The 23,319-nt window shown below is 39.8% G+C and overlaps 1 protein-coding gene and 1 pseudogene across 5 annotated transcripts in view; one reads left to right on the top strand and one right to left on the bottom strand.

Moving 5' to 3' along the window:
- Positions 1-19,084, bottom strand: part of SF3B1 (splicing factor 3b subunit 1) — a 46,550-nt gene extending 27,466 nt beyond the window's left edge. For all 5 annotated transcript variants that reach the window (XM_020993516.2, XM_020993518.2, XM_078146916.1 and 2 more), the window contains exon 1: positions 18,984-19,084. In XM_020993516.2, coding sequence (XP_020849175.1) covers positions 18,984-19,011 — 28 coding nt within the window. In that variant the 5' untranslated portion in view covers positions 19,012-19,084. The remainder of the gene's footprint in view (positions 1-18,983) is intronic.
- On the top strand, positions 5,648-8,012 carry LOC110213283 (small ribosomal subunit protein uS4 pseudogene; annotated as a pseudogene).
- Positions 19,085-23,319: the final 4,235 nt, after the last annotated feature.

Raw genomic sequence — 23,319 nt, 5'->3', positions numbered from 1 at the left:
TTTTTTAGGTTTTAGTACCTTTTGGTTTTCAAAGTATTTTCACATGTATTATTTCACTTACACATTAGAGCTCATAATTTAAATGTACATTATTGGTTTCTTCATTTTTCAGATAAGCAAAGTGAGGATCGCTTATGACAAATGACATAATACAAAGAAGACTTGTTAAGGTCACAGATCACTAAATGTTAGAATTGATCCTAAAAACTAGATATTAAATTTTTGATTCTATGTTCTTTTTCACACTACCACATTGTTACTTATGTTGCCAGCGATTCCCAAATTGATCAACTACACTACAGCAAGGTGAAACATCACTGAACAGACGTTATGAATCAGCACGGGTGGTGTTCCCAAGAAAAAGTAGTGTCTTTATAAGCAAAAGCGAAAAGCACTCAGGAGCAGCCAGGGAGAGTAGCTACAGGAGTTCTCTGTAACAGTTACCCAAAGCAATCCTTTTAGATGATACACTCCAAGTGTGTATAAAAGACTTTTCTAGCAACTACAAAATTTAGGATTATATAGAAAGTAAACTAAGAAGCAGTACAAAACTCAACACTTGTGAGGTAGGCACAGACCAAATTAAAACAAAGGTAACATATAACAGTGCAAAAAGCTGTGAATTAGAAATGAGAGGACTTAGGTTCAAATCCCAGCTTTGTGTGACTTTGAACAAGTCATTTACCTCTATATACCTAGTATCCTCATCTGTAAAATAAGGAAAAAAAACCATTCCAATTCTAAATTCTGTAAGTACACAGAAGGAAAAGAAATGAGATGGTGTTATTGAGCAAATGAGCTGACATCTGTTATTTTGTTGAATGGTTTTTTCCTTCAAAATGTAAATAGCTGCTTAGACTCTGTTATTTTACTTAAAATTTGAGTTCTCAATTGGTTTATTCAGTCATTTTTTGTCAAGATTGTTAAATTTAAAACAAATTACTCCAAGGGATGTCCAATTTTATATGGGTGGATGCTCAGATTAAAAATCTACAACACAGCTCCTTGATTTTTAAGAGTTTCCCTGAACAAAAAATTCAACACCCTGCAGTCAAACTGATGTATGAGTCTGTCTAAAGTTATGCCAGTGCTCAGACAGACAGTTACTTCTTCATCTGCCTGTAAACAATCAGGAATTATAATAATGCATACTAGGAGGCAATTAGGTGGCACAGTGAATAGAGGCCTGAAGTCAGGAAGAACAGAGTTCAAATTCAGCTTCAGATACCATTTGTGTGACACTGGGCAAGTCACTTCACTACCATCTACCTCAGATGTCTCAACTGTCAAATGGGTATGTTGTGAGGATCAAATGAGATGATAGTTGTAAAGCACTTAGCACAGTGCCTGGCAAATGAAAGCCCAAATTAATGGCATAGTGAACAATCAAAATGAAAGTTTTAAAACAGGGAAAAATGTCAAGAATAAGATCATAAACTTAAAATCCATTAGAGGCCAAATAGTTCAACCTTCTGATTTCACAGATGAGGAATCAAAAGTTTAGAGGTTAAATGAAACTTTCCCAGGGTCACACAGTTAAGTATCAGATGTGGGACCTGAATCTAGGTGATCCTGACTCTTATGATTATTATTAAATATGAAATATTTAAATGACTGTTTTATGGAAGTACAGTTAAGTCTTATTCTGAAAGATGGAACTAGGACCAATGATTGACTAGAGCAGACTTGCACAAGTTGGCAGTAGGCAGGGGCCAAAATTAAAATAGGTTAAACTTCAGGCCACAGATAAGTCAAAACTAGAGACAGACTGATGATGGTTGATTGCTGCGGGTCACATGACAAACAGGAGAATATGCAGTAGCAACCCTACATTTTTCCTAGGCTGCTAAGGCACAAGTGGATGTTGTGCAGGCCTGGACTAAAGGCTGCATGAAGGCACACAGAGCAACATAAAGAGAAACTCCTAATAAGTTAGGCATTGCCTAAAAATACAATGGGCTTGGCCTTGGAAGTTTCCATTCTTGCTTCAACACATAATCTATATATAACGTTCTTTCTAGCTCTAAAATTCCATTTCTACATTCAGTTTCAACTGAGAAGGGAGGGTAAGAAAGGATTTGAGATTAATAAACCAGTAAGAGAAAGAAAAGAATAAACAAAACCTTTGGTTCCAGATTTCTAGCATAACTCTACAATTAACTTAAAATTTCAGTCTATATTTATTAAAATGCTACTTTAAAATATAAATTAAACTAGTTCAACAAAAAATAACATCCAAGATCAGTAAAAACGGATGGGCAGAAAAGGAAAACGGAGAAGAACTCATCAAACAATTGTCATATTTTGCCACGGAAGAAACACTGGAAATATGAAGACTTGTGAGGAAACTTCTAAGTTCAACAACAGGTTCTGTTTTTGTTTTTGACAAATATTTACCCACTCCTTCCTATTTAGCCTAAAGAAAATTCTATATAATGAATATTCTTTTGAATGTTTCACTCAACCAACAAATTATTTCTTGAAAATATGTGCAAGGTACTGTGACAAAGAAGTAAATATTTAAGACAATGTTCATAAATTACTCAGTCACTGCTTTCAACTGCCTCCAAAACAATTTCCCAAATACTTTCCCATTGCATTCATTCTCATGTTAAACATGTAGAGTACCATATCATCACATCACGACAGCTGCTGTACTTTGAGGACAAATAGTTCAGCACAATTCTGAACAATATGCATTTGTTTCTGGAAACTATGATATTTTCATAACAAAAAAAGTACATTCTGAACCTTATTTGCATCTACTTTCTGACTTGTTCTAGTGAGAAATTACAATTCAAGGGACAAAGAAGGATGGACTAGACAGTGACATTTATTCATTCCTGCAGAGATTAAGAACAATGACTCTTACTGCTCCATTTGTTCAAAAGGGGAAAATTAAAACAACCATCTCAGAAGCATAAGATTGATGAAAACGACAATTTCTGAAGGACAGTCACACTATTCCTATGAACTATTCTTAAAGTTGTGAAGTGGCCCAACTATTCCAGAATGCCAATTTGGAACTATAACCACAAAGTCAGTAATTCTGTATAAGCTATAACTAAGCAATACCACCTAGGAGGTATTGCTCAAAAGGAGGCATTTAACTCGAAAGGACCCAGAAGGACAAAAACTCTTTTCAATTACCTTTTGCATGTAGTCTTCTCCCATTAGAATGTAAACTCCTTGAGAGGAGAAACTATCTTTTTGCTTGTATTCAGAATTCCCAATGCCAGAGTATTTGATCCTTTTTGACTGGTTGTTCAGATAAATGGGAGTTCTTTTTTTAAAAATTAATTTATTTTGATTTTTCAGAAATCACTTCCATAAGCTTTTGAGTTTAAAATTTTTCTCCCCCCCTCTCCCCAAGACAGGGCACATAATCAGATACAGGCTCTACATATACATTCCTATTAAATATATTTTCACATTAATCAAGTCATAAGGACAAATTAGAACCAATAGATGCAACCACAAGAAAGAGGAAACAAAACAGAAGGGGAAAAAAGGGCAAATAGTAAGCTTGATCTGTTCAAACTCCATAGTTCTTTCTTTGGATGCGGATAGCATTTTCCATCATGAGACTTTTGAGACTCTTAGATCTTTGCATTGCTGAGAAGGCCTAAGTCTATCAAAGTTAGTCATCACACAATGTGGCTGTTACCGTGTACAACGTTCTCCTGATTCTGCTCACTTCACTGAGCATCAGACCATAAAACTCTTTCCAGGTTTTTCTGAAGTCCCCCTGCTCATCATTTTAATAGTATGGGATACAACAGTATTCCATCACATTCATATACCACAACTTGTTCAGCCATTCCCCAGTTGATGGGCAACCCCTCAGTTTCCAATTCTTTGGTACCACAGAAAAAGCTGCTATAAATATTTTTGTACATGTGGGTCCTTTTCCCATTTTTATTATCTCTTTGGGGATACAGCCCTAAAAGTGCTATTGCTGAGTATCAAAGTGCATGCACATTTTTATAGCCCTTTGGGCATAGTTCCAAATGGCTCTCCAAAATGGTTGAATCATTTCACAACTCCACTAACAATGCATTAGTGTTCCAATTTTCCCACATCTCCAACATTTCTCAATTTCCTGTTTTGTCCTCTTGGCCAATCTGGTAAGTGTGATGTGGCACTTCAGAGTTGTTTTGATTTGCATTTCTCTAATCAATAGTAATTTAGAGCATTTTCTCATATGACTATAGATGGCTTTAATTTTTTCATCTGAGAACTGCCTGGTTATATATCCTCTGAAAATGGGAGTTTTTAATATGAAACTCAAAGTAACAATTCGCATTTTAAACTTCTAAGCAGCAGCCCCTCCTATTAAAATAAGCATTTTCATCTTTCCCCACCTTCTCCCAGGGAAGGGCTCAGTTCTTTCAGAAGGTTTTTGAGATATTCCATTTCAGGTAAGGAAGTCCCCCAAGACTGCTTTCAAAAAAAAAAAAAGCCAGTAGTCAAAAGGGACATTTTGTGAAGTCTAATCCTGCATTCCATCTTTTTTTTTTTTTTGGTCTAGGCAATGGGGTTAAGTGACTTGCCCAGGGTCACACAGTGTTAATGTGTCTGAGGTCTTGAACTCAGGTCCTCCTGAATACAGGGCTGGTGCTCTCTCCAGTGCGCCACCTAGCTGCCCCTTGCATTCCACTTTTGCAAAAAGAACATGCCTGTCCTCTTGCTGAATTTTTCCCTCAACTAATCCCTTTCACTCAATAGTAGTGGAGTCATCCAAATCAAAACATCAAATTCAATGGAAAAGGTGCATAGTACTAGAGACAAGCAAACTTCAGCCCATTTTTTTCTGTAAAGGAATGCAGATTCTTCAAACTATAGACCAATGATCTTGACTTACAATTTCTGGCAAAATTTTAGGACATATTATTATGGTCATGGCTTATTAGAACAAGGAAGAAAGCACTAAAAGACTTTATGGGCTCATCAAAAACAAGTCAAACAAATTATTTCCCTTTTTGGCAGGTTTGCTAACCTAGTAGGTGATAGGTCAGGGAAATAACATATACTATACCTAGGTTCTGCCCAGGAATTTGACTATATTTTTGCCATATCCCTATAGACGATTAATAACATATTTATATCAGTCTTTTAAATTAGCAAAATGCTTTACTGACCTAATCTAATTTATGCCTCTTAACAATTCTATGAAGAAGATACTGTAGGTTATTATTATCCTCATATCACTGATGAGGAAACTTATTCAAGGAGTTTAAATAACTTGCTTCTCTAGTCACATAGCTCATTAATTGTTGAATGGGTCCAGATTCCTAGACCAGGGAGGGATAAAGAAAGAGCAATAGAATATTACTAACAAATATTAACATAAATATATCAAATAATATCAAAGAAATTATATTATATCCAAAAACTTATTAAGACCAAGTTAGAATTATAACATGAATGCAAAAATGATTCATTAGGATCATTAGCATCATAATGTTTAAATTTGGAACTATGTCCAAAGGGCTATAAAACTGTGCATACTCTTTAACCTCAATGATACAGCTAAGACATCAAAGAAAAAGGAAACAGTCCCATATGTACAAAATATTAAATTAATAGCAGCTCTTTTAGTGGTGGCAAAGAACTGGAAATTGAAGGGATGACCATCAATTGGGGAATGGCTGAACAAGTTGTGGCACAGTAATAGAATTCTATTGCTCAATAAGAAATGACAAGCAGGGTGGTTTCAAAAAAATTTGGGAAGACTTACATGAACTGATGCAAAGTGAAGTAAGCAGAGCCAGATCACTGTAGAGTAATAGCAATACTGTACGATGATCAACTGTGAATGACTTGGCTATTCTCAGCAACATAATAATACAAGACAATTGTGAAGGACTTATGATGAAAAATGATAGCCACTTTTACAGAAAGAACTGATGGAAACTGAATGTAAGTCAAAGCATACTTTTTAAACTTTCTTTTTTTTTGGGGGGACGGTATTTGGGGTAGGATGATCTGTGTTCTCTTTGGCAACATGGCTAATACGGAAATGTTATTTACATGCCTACACATGTACAATCTGTATTAAAGTGCTTGCCTTCTCGTGGAAAGGGAGAGAGAGGGAATGTGGAACTCAAAAATTAAATTTTAAAAAAAGAGATGTTAAAAATTGTTTTTACAAAGTAATTAAGAAAAATGAAATTTTAAAAATTCTTAAAATACATAAGATATGGATAACAACAAAAACCATGGGATTATATCAAGATAAGAGGCAGCTATGTGGTTCAGTGAATAGAATGAAGGGCATGGAGTCATGAAGACCTGAGTTCAAATCAGGCCTCAGATACTGGCTAGCTATGTGACACTGGGCAAGTCACTTAACCTGTTTGCCTTAATCCACTGGAGAAGAAAACGGTAAAACAATCCGGTGTCTTTGCCAAGAGAACCCCATACAACTGAACAACATGTCAAGATATGAAGGGAAAAAACCTTTAATAAATAACATTTGTTTAAAAAAAACTTAAAAGCACTGATATTAAAGACTTTATTAAGTAAAAAGCATTTATATAAAACTAAGAGTTAATATAATTTGTAATGCAGAAACACTGCAAACTTTCCCAATAAATCTGGAACGAGGAAAATTATTCTCATCGTTTTTTACATAATCCTAGAAATAGGAGCTAGAGCAATAAAACAAGAAAAAGAAATTAAGGGTTTCATATCTGCATTCTTAACACAAAGCCAGGATATTTGTGGCACAAAAGAGATGTGTAAGCATTTCCATATGATATATACTGGTTCTCTCTCAGAATGCATTGACAGCATCCCTATAAATAAAGGAATTACAGTGGAATAGGATCCAGTCCAACAATATCATCGTCCTTCATTAAAATCCTTCACCAACAAGATTGCAAACAAACTTCACCTCTATTTACTTTAAAGGTGATTTCCCCTATTGGATTTATTTTATTCGGCCTGCATAAAGGTAGTGGCTTAATATAAAGACCCTTGGAAATTTTATTCTATATCAAAACAATGGTCTACCAATCATAGGAAAGCACGACAGGTTTAAAAAAAATCTTTTAAAAGGTTATCTTATTTCCCCTTAAAAACCAAAATCAAAACCTTTCTGGAACCTATCTGGTCATTTTCTAAAATAAGCATATACTTTCAGGGCATCGTCTTATCTAAAAGTCAGGTTAACAAAAATATTTTCTAAGTGCCTCTTATGTTCCAGGCACTAATGATACCAAAAAAAAAAAAGAGGCAAAAACCAGTCCCTGATTTCAAAAAGCTCACATTCTTAAGAGGGAGACAACATGAAAATGACTACATACAACAAGATACAGATAACAGAGAGAGACAGGTATAAATATATTGGAGCTAATTTCAGGAGAGAAGGCTTCTCACAGAAGCAGGTATTTTGGGTCAGCGCCAGGCCGCGGAGGAGGGCTCGGGGTGGGGGTGGGAGGCTACGGCAGCCGGAAAGGCACGCGTCCTGCTGGGCGCTTCCACCCACGTGCTCCGCTCCTCCCCCCAGGTGAGTAGGGACTCCGAAAGAAGTGCGAGGTGTGGCGGGTTAAGTTTCATGCTGGCCAAGATCTGCGGCGCGGGAGCTGCTAACGCTAGAGGAGAAGGACCCCCGGCGGCTCTTTGAAGGCAATGCCCTGCTGCGGCGCCTTGGTGCACATCGGGAGTCCTGGACGAGGGCAAGATGAAGCTGGACGACATCCTGGGCCTGAAGATCGAGGACTTCCGGAGCGGCGCCTGCAGACGCAGGTTTTCAAGCTGGACCTGGCCAAGTCCATCCACCGTGCGCGCGTGCTCATCCGCCAGAGGCACGTCAGGCTCCGAAAGCAGGTGGTGAACATCCCCTCCTTCACTGGGCGCCTCAACTCCCAGAAGCACATCGACTTCTCCCTGCGCTCATCCTACGGGGGCGGCCGGGCTGGCAGGGTCAAGAGAAGAACACCAAGAAGGGCCAGGGAGGGGCGGGCACGGGCGATGATGATGAGGAGAAGGAGGAGGAGAAGAGATGAAATGCAAGCCCCCCGCATTGGAATAAAGCTCTTTAACTTGTGTAAAAAAAAGAGAAGAAGGGATTTTAGATGAAACTTGAAGGAAGTCAGGATTCAGAGATAAAGAGGCAGGGCATTCCAAGCATGGGGGAAAGCCAGTGAAAATATAAGGAGTTGGGAGACAGATTATCTTGACAGAAGAACAGCAAGAAAGCCAGTGTCATTGCATCCTAGAGTACATGGTACAGGGTAAAGTCTATGAAGATTTGGTAGAAAGGAGCCAGGTTATAAAGGGCTTTAAAACCAAATGCAGGGACAGTTAGGTGGCGCAGTGGATAGAGCACCGGTCCTGGAGTCAGGATGACCTGAGTTCAAATCCAGTCTCAGAGCAGACACTTGACACTTCTTACCTGTGTGACCCTGCTCAAGTCGCTTAACCCCAACTGCCTCGAGAAAATAAAAAGAAAAGAAAAAAGAAAATGCAGAAAGTTCTTGCTTTATGTATCCCATTAAGTAAAATTTGACTTTCTAACACATATGTTAATTTTACAGTACTGTGCTCTCTCAGCTTCTGCCCCTTGGCTCAGTACTCCAAGTCTCTCACCCTTTCTACACTCCTGTGCCCTACCAAAAGACACCCTAAATTTTTTTTAAGCCTTCCAAACGAAAGCAGAACAGACTCACCTAGGACTTAGCTTCAGACCTCCCATTGATACCCTTCCCTGTGACCCTCCCTTCCCTACATCCTTCTGCAAGAGAAAACTGTTCTATCTTTTGATCTTGGAAGCTTGTGGCAGAGACCTTCCCTCTTTAGATTATAAACTCCTTGTGGAGAGGGAATTGCATTTAATAAATGCTTCCTAAATTGAACTGAATTACTGCAATGGTCCAATGTGAGGTGACAAAGGCTTTCACCATTGTGGTGGCAACATCAAAGAGAAGGGAAATTACATGCTAGTTTCTGGAAAACTAGAATTAACAAGACTTGGGCAACAGACTATATGTGAAGGGAAGTGGGGTGACATGTAAGAGAAAGTGAATGAAGAATCATCGAAGACTACTGAGGAGGAGGAGTCAGACAGGTAAGAGAATCAGAGTTAGTGTCGTGAAAACCCAGAGGGGAAAAAGAATCCAAGAAAGGGTGACTATGTCAAAGGTTACAGAGAGGTCAACAAGGATGAAGATTGAGAGAGGCCATTGGTAATTTTGCAGGAAGCAGTTTCAGTTGTATGAAACTGGAAGGAAGCCAAACTGCAGAAGGTTAAGAGACAGGGAATAGAGGAACTAAACACACACTTTCTTAAGGACTTTAGCCAGTTTCAATAAAGTAGGATGGCTAGGTGGTACAGTGTATAGAATGCTGGGCTTGCAGTCAGGAAGACCTGAGTTCAAATACTAGCTATGTGACCTAAGCAAGTTACTTAACTTTTGTTTGCCTCAGTTTTGTCATCTGTGAAACAAAGATAATAGTAAGAAGATAAAATGAGAAAAGAACTGTAAAGTCGTTAGAATCATGACTGGAGACGCTGTTGTTGTTCAGTTCTTCAGTCATACCTGACTCTTTGTGACCCCATGGACCATACTGTCTACGAGGTTTTCTTGGAAAAGATACTAGAGTGCTTCGCCATTTCCTTTTCCAATGCATTAAGGCAAATAGGTTGAGTTGCCCAGGATCACACAGCTATTAAGTACTTGTGGTTGGATTTGAATTCAGGTCTTCCTGACTCCAGGCCCAGCACTCTATCCACAGTGCCATCTAAGCTGCCCCAATTGGAACAAAAGTAAGTGCTACATAAATGTTAGCAATTATTGTTAGCTATTGAAATATATAGGATAGGAGTCAAGTTGGATCAGGTGGGGGTTTTTTTTAAGTATGGGGGAGACATGGATCCTGTTTGCAGGCTACAGAGAAGCAAGCCAGTAAACAGGGACAGGATGAAGATTAGTGAAAGTAAGGATGACAGACGTGGTAACCTGCTAGAGAAGACAGATGGAATGGGATCAAGGGTTTAGGCAGAGGGGTTTGCCTTGATAAGAAGGGTCATCTCTTCATGTGAGAAAGGGATAAAGATAGTGAGGAAAGGCATCAGCATGAGGAGAGAGAAAAGAGGGTGCTCTGGCTTCCATTTTTTCAGCAAAGTATTTAGGTAAGGTCCTCAGCTGACAAGGTGGTCCAGAGGGAGAGTTATGGGAGGCTTTAGGAAGAATGAAAAAGTGAACAGCTTAAGGCAACATAAAAGGGTTACCTTGCTGTGGTGAAAGTGACATTAAGAGCCAGATGACTTGGCCCCAGAATTGGATCTGAATGAAGCAGAGCTTTGCTTTTAGGGCTAGTGGACCCTATCAACATAGTTTCTAGATTTTCTCCAGCTCCAAGCAGTGGCATATGAATAGGAGCACAAGCAACAGAAGATGGGAATAATTCAAGGCTAAAGCTTGGCAAGGCAAAAGCAGTGATAGGATAAGGAGGAAAGGGAAGACAGAGGAGAAGACAGCGTAGAGTTGAATTGGTTAACCAAGGCGTGAGATAGGGAAGACCAGGAGGAAAGTATAGTCAGTGTAGGAGTGACAGCCTCGGAAAGAACTGAAGAGTAAAGACATCAGTGGAGGTTATGGTGAAGATAAAAAACAGAGTTAGGGGTCATAAGCCAAAGAAAAAGATGTCGCAACTTCTCGGCAACTTCTCGGGGGCTCGGGCTACTTACTACCTAAATTGAATAGTAATTAGCGCTTCTATAGTGCTTTAAGGTTTGCAAAGTGCTTTATATGTTAACTCATTTGATTTTCACAACACCCTATAAGGTGTTATTATCTTAATTTTATATATGAGGAAACTGAGGCACAGAGGAAATCTCACTGGAAAGTTCCCCAGACCCATGAAATAATTGGCCCCATTTTTTAAAACTGGCTATACTAAATATAAAAATACTAAAAAAGAAGTCAATTTCTGAGTAGCCTGTTTCCCAAAACAATCCAACAAGCATTTAAGTGCTTGCTACATGCAAGGCACTATAGTAGGGTGTGGGAATACAAAGACAAACTTAAAACAGCCCCTGATGCTCTCAAAGAGATTACCTTATGCTAGCTAAACTTGCTGACTTGACATAGATCAAATGTTCCATAATTCAACAGCACAAACTAAAAAAAAAAAACTCTCTAGATATAAAAAAAAATTTTCAACAAACTACAGAGTTGAACATTAATTCAGTTGAAATACCCTAAAGTCACTCTCCATTCCACTTCCATTTTAGAAACAGCACAAAGGAAGTTTTCTGTAACACACATTAGCCACTAAAAACTGAGAACATTTTTCCTAGAAGTTATGTCCCTAAGCTGCAAGACTGTTGTGCTTGTTGTCAGTGATTTTCCTCCCTCCATCCCTCTCCCCACTCATTTGTTTTGTTCTTGTTCTGGTAGCCACTAAAGTTTATTGAGGATTGTAGTCAGACTTCTGCTTTAGGACATCACTTTGGTAGCTTTATGGAAGATGGACTGGGGACAGAAGAGATTTGGGACAGGCCACTGAACCAATCTGAACAACAGTTCAGGTTTTTACCTGATGACAGCCTTTCTCACTCACCATCCCACTCATATTTAATTAACATGCCTTAAGTCCCCTCCCCACACAGCACTGTCAGGAGCTAGAACTACAAAAAATGAGCCTTGCCATAGTCCTCATCCTTAGGAAGTTTATAGTCTAATTCAAGGAATAAGATGTATTCGCGAATAAGGATACGAGGAAAATGCAATAAGGTAAAGGAGATGTCCAGACAAAGAGCCATAAGAAACAGAAGAGACTGCTTTCAGCTTGATGGGATTCTTCGTGGAAAATGTGGCAGCTGAGAGCTTGACCAGGAAAAGAATTTCAATAGGCAGAGATGTGGAAGAAGAATACTCCAGGCATGGGAAGAATTTTCTTTGGAGGAGGAACTGGACAGTACAAGATAACAGCTGACAGTTACGTAGCCCTTTAAAGTCTACAAAGCTCTCCATACACATCATCACAGCTGAGCCTCATAACAACTCTGTGAGGTAAGTACTACAAGCATTATTATCTCCTATTTCACAAGTGAAGAAAAAGAGGCTCGGAGGTCAAGTCACTTAACCATGGCCCCTCAAGCTAGTAAAAGTGACAGGAGCAAGATTTCAAACCAGTCTTCCTGAATCCAAGTCTAACACTTAATACATTCTGCCATCCCACCTCATCAATGCTAATAATTTTTATACAGCACTTTTAAGTTTGTAAAATGCTTTTACACATGGTCTTATTTGAGCCTTGTAAAGGTTTTGAGGCAGAAGCTGGAAAGTCCATTTCAGGGGGAAAAACCCCCACAATGTGTGAAAGGGAGGTCTGGGGAACAATTAAATGCCAGGCTGAGTTTGTACTTTATCTTAAAAGTAATTCAGAGGGGCCACTAGGTGGGGCAGTGGAGAGAGTACCGGCCTTGAAGCCAGGAGGACCTGAGTTCAAATACGGCTCAACACATAACACTCACTAGCTGTGTGACTCTGGGCAAGTCACTTTACCCCAACTGCCTCACCAAAAAAACAAGCAAACAAAAAAGTAATTCAGAGCTACTGAAGGCTTCTTTATCAGACTTGTATATTAGAAAGCTTATTTTGACAGCAACATGATGGATAGAATAGAATGGAAAAACCAGGAGCAAGGCTAGCTAAGAAGCTACTACAAATGATGAGGGTCTTAACTATGATGAGGGCAGTAGAAATGAAAAGAAACAGACAGGAGAATTTTCAGAGGTGGGAATCAACAAAATTTGGCAACTAATTGGAATTAGGACAACTAGATAGCACAGTGGATAGAATGCAGGGCCTGGAGTCAGGAAGACCAGTGTTCAAATTGGGCCTCAGACACTAGCTGTGTGACCCTGACTTGTAACCCTGTTTGCCTCACTTTTCTAATCTGTCAAATGAGCTGGAGAAGGAAATGGCAAACCACTCTAGTATCTTTGCCAAGAAAACCCCAAAAGGGGTCACAAAGAGTCAGACAAGAATGAATACAACAATAAGGTTAGAAGCCTGGGAGAATGAATGGTGGGGTGGCATCATCCAGAGGTAAGGATACTAGAAAAGCAGGAATATTTTAGAGAAAGGATGAGTTCAGTTTTGGACATTTTAAGTTTTGAGGGGCCAGTAGGAAACGTAGATCTCTGGAAGGCAACTAGTTACAGAACTAGAGCTAGTCCCCTGCACAGAGGATAACTGAAGCCAGGGAAGTGAATGTTGCCAAGTCAGAAAACCCTAGAAAGAAAAAGTGGCTTGAAGGAAAAACCTTTGGGGAAGCTTGTGGACAAGGAGCAAGCAAAGGCAGGAGGTATAAGTATTTTACTGATAACTTGCTATCAATTTTTTATTTGTGGTTAAATATAGGTTTTTCCTACAAGATTAACATGAGAAAAATTTAACAGTTGAGCATGCTGTTAATAAAATTTTTTTTTATTATTTTATATAGCCTTCAGCTTAGGAGGAAACCTTTAAGTCAAAAAATTATCTCTTACAAGGGAAAAATTGGGAGACCATTTTGCTATATCTTCCCATTAGATGGATTCATACACAGGAGCTGAGTCACTAGTTGGTATACAATTCAGGTACCTAACAAGACAGAGAAGAATACTTCTTGCATAGGGAAGCACAGAGAGAACAAACATTTATACTCTAAGCTCTCCATTTGTAACTCAAATATCCTTCAATAAATTTAACTCCATATATATTAATAAATGTTACATTCTCCTAATCCAGGAAAAGTGAGAAATCAAAAACATAAACTGCTGTTAACCACAAGTTATTCTGAGAAGTAATGTTACCCCAACTAAGGAGTGGAAACAGGAATAAATTCAAAGAATTATAGATTTAGAATTGGAAAGAACCTTAGTGATCCTCTAGTCCATCCTCCCACATTTTACAGAAGAGTAAGTCAACCAATAGGCAGAACTGAAGTAATTTGCACAAAGTCATACAAATAACAAAGCTGGAATTTTAATTTCAACTCTATTAACTTCAGTTCATCTTTCTTTTCACTTTACCATGCTAGAGGGAACAGAATGGCAAAACTACAGATTCCCAAATCCTCAGACTAATATTCATACTGTTATTACTTTGGATTCGCAAGTATAAAAGATTTTTAGATGATCCACTAGAAGTTCTACAATGTTGCTGACACACTCTAGGTTGATCTATATTCCGTTATAGAAGGTAGGGTCATGTACATTAAATCTTTACATACACAAATACACTGTGTGAGTGTACTCAACACTTTTTGATGAAGATGATGATAAAGACATCATGGTGGAATAGAAGAATATTGGTCTTCAAGTCAATTAAACATTTACTAAGTGTTTAGTATGTGTCAGGCATTGTATTAAGCCCTGGGGGAGACAATGAAAGGCAAAAACAGGGTCTCTGCCCTCAAGGTGCCTACATTTAATAGAGGAGGCAACATGTGGATAACTAAGCACAATATGTAAACATACATATGCATATACACAGTGCAAAAAGAAAATAATCTCAAAAATAAGACATTAGCAGTAGGAAAGGAACTAGGAAAGGCCTTTTGCAGATGACAGGATTTGAGCTGGGTCTTGAAGGAAGACAGGAATTGGAGGTGAGAAAGAAGAGAAAGCATTCTAGGCATGGGAGACTGTCAGTGAAAAGGCAAGGAGTCAGGAAATGTAATGCCACATGTGAAGAGCAACAGGCCAGTGTCACTAGATCCTAGTATACCTGAAGGAAAGGAAAGTATAGAAAGGGGCCATATTATGAAGGGCTTTAAAATTAAAGAAGATTTTATATTTGATCCTGGAAGTAATAAGGAACCACTGGATTTTACGAGTCGGATGTATATGTAGGAGAGGAGAGAAGAGGGGAGGGAAGGAGAGAAAAGGGAAAGGGAGAAGTCTGGATTGAAATGGGTGAAGAATTGAGGCAGGTAAACAAGTAAGAACACCATTGTAGCGGTCCAGGCATGAAGAAGGTAATGCACCAGGCAGAAGCTATGGGAATGAAGATAAGGAGACAACAGAAGACGTTAGGAAAGTAAAATCAACAGGACTTGGCAACAGATTGGGGGGGCGAGTTCAAGTGAGTAACTGAGAATGACATCTAGGTCACCTGGGTTGCTCTTGAAAATAATAGGAAGGTTGGGGAGAGGGAAAGTTTGGGGAGGAAAAGATAAAGACTTCTGCTTTGGAGGTGCTGAGGCTGAAATGGCTACAGGGGCACCCAATTCAAAATGCCCTAAAGGCAACTGGAGACACAAGACTGGAGCACTCAGGAGACAGACTAGGGCTATATTTATACACCTGAGAATCTTTTCCACTGAGATGACAACTGAACCCACAAGAGCTGATAAGATCACCACTAAAGATAATATAGAGAAGGGATTCTTAACCCGGGGTCCACAGACTCCTGCAGATAAATTTCAGAGGATCCATGACTTGGACAAGAAAAAAAATGTATCTTTATTTCAACAGAATTAGTTTCCTGTGTAATCCTACTTATTTTATGCATTTAAAAACAATATTCTGAGATGGGGTCCACAGGTTTCATTAGACTGCCAATGGAGTAGGACACAAAAAACTTCTAGTATAGAGGGAGAAGAGAAGAGGGCCCAGGAGAGAGCCTTGGGGGCTACCCACAGTTAATGGGAATAACATGAATAAAGATCCAGCAAGGGACACTGAGGAATTGTTCAGATAGGAGAACAGGAGAAACTATCCAGGAAGAGGTGCTGAACAGTGTGAAATACTGCAGTGTTACAGAAGAATAAGGATTAAGAAAGGGCCTTTAGATTTGGCAAGAAAGGATCTTTTGACTTTGGATCAAGCAGTTTCAGCTGAATGATGAGGCTGGAAGACAGACTGCAGAGGCATTAGAAAGAAAAGTGAGAAGAGAGAAGTAGAAGCATCGAGTATAGATGGCCTCATGGAATTTAACCATGAAGAGGAGAATGACAGGGTAACAGCTAGAGGGGATGGTAAGATCAAGTGAGGGTTTTTAAGGATGGGAGAGACAAGGTCCTTTTCGCAAAGGCAGCAGGAAAAGAGCAAGGAGAGAAGAGAGAGATTATGGAGATGACAACGTAGACACAATCTTCTGGGAAGATAGGAGATCAGGAGCTCTTGCCCTTTTTTTTGTCAAATACCCCTCTGGCAGTCTGGAGAAGCCTATGGACCCATTTTCAGAATGTTTTTTTAAAATCCATAACTGGGGGAAGCTAGGTGTCGAAGTGGATAGAGCACTGGCCCTAAAGTCATGGAGTTCAAACCTGGCCTCAGACACATAACACTCACTAGCTGTGTGACTCTGGCCAAGTCACTTAACCCCAACTGCCTCACCAAAAAAAATCTGTTAACTGATCAATCAAGAAAAATCAACAGGAATTTATAAGAGCATACTATGGCCAATTATGGTCCTAAGTGCTAGAGATAAAAAGAAAGGCAAGTAAATATAAAGGGGAAAAAAAAGAAGTAATTTTTTCCCCATCCAGTTTGTGGACTCTCTTTGCAAAAAGGGCCACCTCTTCATTTAAGACGAAGGAGAAGGAGAAAGTGTGAGGAAACATCTGAGTGATATAAGAAGGACATAAGAAAGAACTCTCAGAAAATGGTCTCAATTACTTTGGTGAAGAGGTACGGTCAAAGGGTAAGAGAATGGTGATGGGGTGCCATGGGAGGCTTAAGAAGGATGAAAAGGTTTGGAATGATCAGGGAGGAAAAGAAGGATTACCCTGCTGCCATGAGGGGCTAGTTATGACCATGTTAATATAAATAAACATCAATAAAAGTAATACATTCAGATGGTGGGAATAATCCAAGGTTAGGTTGGCAAGGTGTGATCAGTGGTAGAGAAAGGGAGCAAGAGTTTCGACTGGCACAGAGCTAAATTAATTCCTCCAAGGAGTTAAGATAGGGAAAAGAGGAAAGTGTAGTCAGTGCTGGGATGATGGCCTGCTAAAAAATTGAGAGGTTGAGGCACTGAAAGTTACAGTAAGAATAAGGAAGGGTTTAGGGGTCATAAGGCATAGGAAAACTGTAATGACAAAATGTTTTTATCAGATAAAGGAATTTCAAAGTTCATGAACATGGTTGTGGGTAATGGCAAAAAGCATGAACATCTCTTCATGAAGCTGAGCAGACTGGAGGAACAGTTCATATGAACAGAATAAACTGAAGAACTAGAGTTAATGTAAGCATAATGATGGAAAGTGACACCAAAGACCAGTGGGGGAAGAGATGTGGTTAGGGAGACACGCAAGATGTGTACAAAGTGCAAGTAGACCTAGTAACTTTTAAGTAAAAGCTGAACTGACATGTCTTCAACATGTTAGTCTTTTCACACATGTGAACTTGGTCAGGAACTTATTAGGCAATATAGTCTCTGAACACTAATATCACAAAAAGCAAAAGGCTGTTTTTGATGACCTTAGTAGTATGGAGACAGTCAAGTTACTCAAGTAGATCATGAAAATTCACTCATAAAAACTACTTTACATTAATGGTTTCAATATCCTACCCACCAAAGTGTTTACAGGAGTTGTAAAAACTCAGCAAAACTTACTCTCTTAATTCAATTTCTTTTTGCCCATGGCTACTTATAGTAACTATCTTAATAAGGAAGAACATTTTTAAAACGAAAAGCATAAAAAATAGCTACAAGACCAAACCATTCCACAACATTAAGAATCAAGGCTGTATCTTTAAGTTTTCTAAAATAGTAAGGTTTTTTTGGATCTTATCATTATCCACTGAGTTGGCTATACCTTCCAGCTTTGTGTCATCTACAAATTTAATGAAAGTTTGTGTTATTCATTTTTCTGACAAGCGATTATGATGAAATGTCTGAAAAAGCTTCTATCACGACCTCTGGGTATGAATATTCAAGAAACAAAGAAGCAACACTAGTTTTCACAAACAAGAAAAACACCACCAGTTTAGGTTTTTAAACAGTATGGGAGACAGGGCAATATAAGGTGCTTTTTTTTTTTAAGTATATAGCTACAAGTTTTAATCGCCCACCTTCGGATTCTCAGGCTTAACATTCTTTGGAAGTCTTTTGTGGCTACTAAAATTGGAAAACCAAAAATGGGGCTCCACATTCAAGTCAAGTCAAGAAGCATTTGCTAAGCGCTTACTACGTGCCAGCCACTGCACTAAGTGCTGAGTACACAAAGAAATTCCACTTCCCCGGTCAGAAAATGAGGGGGTGGAGGAATGGTTAGTAAATTAACTACCAATATGCTAACACAACCTTCCCCGCGTTAAAACAATTTTAAAATGAAAACGAACACCTATAAGCTTCTTATAATAATAAAACCACCTCCCTTCTCCCCTTCCCTCACGTCAAATAGCATCTATTATAAGTTAAAGCGAATAACGGGGGGAAGGGTCGGTTAGGAAATAAGAATGTTTCCAAATAGCTTCACCCAGACAAATCTAAATACTAAATTGGATTAGTATTAAAAAGCAGATGAGTCCAAAACGCTGAGTGCCCTGCATGTGGCTACACAGACACCAAGGAGTAACGGGCCTCAGAGAAGTCTCACTGCGGTGCCACGAACGAAGACACCCCGAGTCCCTCCCTGTCTCGTCGGAGGCACAATAACACCATTCCCGGGGCAGGGAAGGGCAGCGCATGGGCCCTGTTACCCACAGCCGATTCCGGAGATTTTACGACCCCTTTCTCCGGGGCTTTACCCTCTGGGGTCCGCAGAAGCCCATCCGGCCCACAGAGAAAGCGAAGGAGAAGCGTCGCTCCGAAGCACAAGACAAAGCGCTGTCGGGGGAGGGGGCGGGCGGCTGGGACGCCATTACATTGTACCGCGGCCTGCGCCGCCGCCCAATCGACCCCGAACCCCGCGGGCGCCGGCTCGGCTCCTCGACCCCAAAGAAGAAAAAAACCAAAGGGACGAGGGGGAAATGGAACCGCAGGAACCTGACAGAAGAGGTGATCGAGCAATGACAGGAAAACACTCCTTACCTTCGTGAGTTTTGGCGATCTTCGCCATTTTGTCCACTCGAACACACAGACGGAACTGGTACGTCCAAGAACTTCCGCTCGTGGCCGCCGCCACCGAGAAAAATAGCGGGGGAGGGGAGGAGGTGCTTCTACGCAGGCGCCAAAGGGGAGTGCGCGCAAATGAGTGTCACGTGACAGAGGAACCACCAAGATGGGGTGGCGTGGTGCATTGTGGGTGTGGGAGGTGCAGAGAGCCCTGAGGTCAGCCCTGGCTTGGCCTGAGATGTGAATAAAGTCAGTTGTAATGTTAACATCCTAGTGAGTAGAGAGGCTCTTCTGCGGAAGAAGTGTCTGCTTTGTGGCGTTACGTAATCAGAGACCTGGAAGACACTTTTAGACGTGAAGCCCTTCTGCATAATTCTCTCACAATCCCATGGTATCTTTTCCCTGTAGGAAAGGAGCTTGCATGTCTTAACTCTTGGACTTACTGCAGCGCTTAACTCAGGATAGGCAGCGTGGGATGATGGTGCAAGGACTGATTATCTTGGCCTTAAGAAGACTGGGTGCAAATCCTGCTTCTGACATGCTGCTTGTGACTATAGGCGAGTCACTGAGCCTCTTTAAGCTTCAGTTTCCTTTTCTGTTAATCAAGAAGTGTGAACTGGATAAACTTGAAGGTCGGTCCCAGTTCTAAATCTATTATACTACTTGATTAAATCAATATAACCTCTAAGTTAATCCATTAGGAGTACTACAAAAAGGTTTTCTGATCTACAACCTCAAACTGTTAGGAAGTTCTCTGTATCTTAAACTCAGCCTTTCCACTGTTTAGAAAGAAAACACTGTATCAAACTCCTGTTATGAGACATAAGTCCTAATACCTAAACTCGGGAGATAAAGCAAAAAGAACTATAAGCCAGTATCGCTATTAATATTGATATAAAATTTTTAAAGTAAAATCCTAACAGAAAGATCATCAAGAAATGCAAAAAAAAAATTATCCAATAGTCCCAGGACTACTCTGGACAGATGTGAGGGGCACAAAGTTTGGTGACACTAACTTCCTTATTCCTAGAATTAATTCCTCAATACAATCCAGGAACATTGCCTCTTTTGCTACAATATTTTGGCTGCTGTTTCATACTGAGTTTGTAATCCACTACTACAATTCTCAGATATTTCCCCCCCCAAAAAAAAAACCTGCTGTCTGATTCCCCCACCTTGTACTTATGTAATTGCCTTTTTTTGGAAACTTTACTTTTATCCCTGTGAAGTTTTACATTATTAGATTAAACACAATGCCTGTCAAGGTCTTTTTGGATCCTGACTCTATTTTCCAGTGTGTTGGTAACTCTTCCCAGCTCTGTTATTTACAAAGTGAATTAACATTTCATCAATGGTTTTATCTGAATCATTGATAAAATGTTAAATAGCACTAAGCCAAACCCTGGTCCCTGGGTTCTTGGCTGTAGATATCTCTTGTCTTATTGACATTGAATCATTAACAACAGCTCTTCAAGTTCAGTAGGAACCAGTAGTCAAGAGTAGAAACTAGTTACTGAACCAGAAATGATGTTGAAGATATGTAAGTAGGATAAAATGCCCCTTTTGTAAAAACCCATATAGATCAGTCAATCAATCAACATTTATTAAGCACCTACTATGTGGAGATTGTTGTTTGTCCTCTGTTTTTTTAAGAGGACCAGTGACATCATGGCTGATGTCTTGACTTGCACCTGAGTGGGATTTATGCAAGTCAGAGTTAGTCTTCAGCTTCACTCTCTTCCAGAGTCACCAAAGTCCAGTGGCAAGATAAAAGTCAAGGCAACTGATGATGGCCTGGGATGCAGTGGATGACACTGGTGTCTTTGATGTCCAACCAACCTCTAAGTGCTCCATAGCACCTGCTTTAGCTGTCTTCGTGGCCTTTGGAACAAATTGTTCTCATCTACCCATTCCTTTGGGGGAAGTATTCACATGCTTGAGGTAGACACCCTATCTAACTCATCAGTGGATTTATGGCCCTCGACCTGGTTTAGCCCATCTGCTGAGATGGCTTACAGGGGTGTGACCAATACTTGTGTTACAGCTTCTTGGAGGCACAGGTGAGAATTGAATGCCAAGTGGACACCAAAGGTGGATGACCAGCCCTGGTGAGAGCTCAGCAAGCCCTCACACCAGAAGTTCTAGTCCTCCTTGAACACTCATACAGCCCTATGTGGAGATACAAAGAAAGCTAAAGACAGTTAAAGAGCTCATAGTCACTGGGGGAGAGAACATGGAAACAACTATACACAGGATAAATTGGAAACAATCAACAGAAGATAGGCACTAGAAATAAGGGTTACTGAGAAAGGAAAGCTCTCATGGTTTAAAATGACACCTAACCATTAACAGCTACTCTTAGAGTCTGACCATGCAACTAGTTCTCAATGATCTAATTATATTGTAGGCTAGTATATAATACATCTCTATGCATCTTCACATGAGTAATATGAGATACTTTAACAAAAACTTCATTAAAATCTAGGTAAAATATATCCACAGCATTTTCCTCATCTTCTAGTTTAGCAATCCTGTCCAAAAAAAAAAAAGACTAATTGGGGATAAATTAGAAATATTCAGTAGAAGGAAGGCACTAGTACTAAGGAGGAATCTGAAAGGTTTCTTACAGAAGGTGGGATTTTACCTATGACTGGAAGGAAGCCAGAAGGCAGATGGAGAGCATTCCAGGCATGAGGGACAACCAGTAAAAATGCAAGAAGTACAGAGATGGATTGTCTTATTCAAAGAACAGCAAGGAGGCCAGGGTCCCTGGATCCCAGTATACCTGAAGGGGAGGAAAGTATCAGAAAACTAGAAGGTTAGAAAGGGACCAGGTTAGAAAGGGGTTTAAAACCAGATTTCATAGTTGATCAAGAAGATAATAGAGAGCCGCTAGAGTTTATTTAAGTAGGGGGTATATGTGACACAGTCAGACCTGTACTTTATGATCATTTGGCAACTGAATAAAGGATAAACTGGAGTGAGAGAAATTTTAAGGGATGGAGAACAATCAGAAGGTTGCTACAATAGTCCGAGGTGATGAACACCTACACTGGGGTGGTAGGAGCATCTGGGAACATAAGAGGGTAGATGCAAGAGATGTTGAAAATATAGAAACAATCAGATTTAACAGATGATTGGATATAGTGAGTTTCAGTGAGGAGAGATGATGGGAGCGGGGCAGGGGAGTAGTGAGTTCAAGTGAGATGTGGAAGATGATAACTAAGTTACAGATTTAGGAGACTGGGAGGGTGGTGGTAGAAATTAGCTAGTAGAGAAATTAGGAAGAGGGAAGATTTGGGGGGAAAGATATGAGTTCGGTTTTGGAAATATTGAATGTAAGGTGTCTGTAGGACAGCCAGTTCAAGATGCCTAATAGGCTGTTGGAAATTTGAGACTAGAAGTTGAAAGAGAGAAGTTATGAGAGTTATCTACATTAAGATGATTATTAAAACCATGAGAGATGCTGAGATCACCAAGTGAAGTAATGTAGAAGGAAAAGAGAAAGGAACTCAAGACAAAGCCAAAGGCAACCCTCATGGTTAGCATGCATGAAAAAGACATAGATCTAGCAGAGACAGAGGAGGAGCAGTCAGATAGCTAGGAAGAGGACCAAGAGAGAGCAATGTCATGAAAAAAGTGAAGAAAAGAGGTTGGGGGGATACACAAAAGCATCTCCTCCCACATTTGCCTTGCTGCCTCAGCAAGAGACCATGTCCTACAGTATTTAACCCTTTTAGCTCCAAAACTCCTTCCCTAAGTCCTACTGTTCTGGTTTGTGAGGACCCCACACATGCTGCTATATCTTGGCCAGTTCCAGCCATGTTTTGCCTGTATTGCCTCTAAGTCTTCTCACCATGCACCAAGCATATGTTCCAACCATTCATCTTTCAAGGGTGCAGCCAAAGCTCTCAATAATTCCTATATACTCTCAATATAAACTCAGTTCTCCCAGGGAATAGGTTCTTTTTAACTCTTATGATTCCTCCTGAAACGATAGGTAACTCTCCAAAATTATGATGAAAATTCTCCAGTCTCCTTATAGACAATGAAGTGCATTTTGAGAAGTAGCATCTATAGTGGATATCACACTAGTATTGGAGTCAGAAGGACTTGGGTAAAAATCCTGTCTTTGACAATTACTAGCTTTGTGACCCTGTTTAATTCACTTAACCCCTCTATTCCTAGTCTACAAAATGAGAGTGTTGGACTCAATGACCTTTAATATTCCTTCCATCTCTAAATCTATGCTCTTATGATTCTGATATTTCTCCACAGGATGAATTTAAACATTTCTTTGAGGAAAGATGAT

The sequence above is a fragment of the Phascolarctos cinereus genome, unplaced genomic scaffold, assembly GCF_003287225.1.
Source record: "Phascolarctos cinereus isolate Bilbo 61053 unplaced genomic scaffold, phaCin_HiC Scaffold_726;HRSCAF=1367, whole genome shotgun sequence".
NCBI lineage: Eukaryota > Metazoa > Chordata > Mammalia > Diprotodontia > Phascolarctidae > Phascolarctos > Phascolarctos cinereus.
This window is presented reverse-complemented; position numbering and strand designations above follow the sequence as displayed.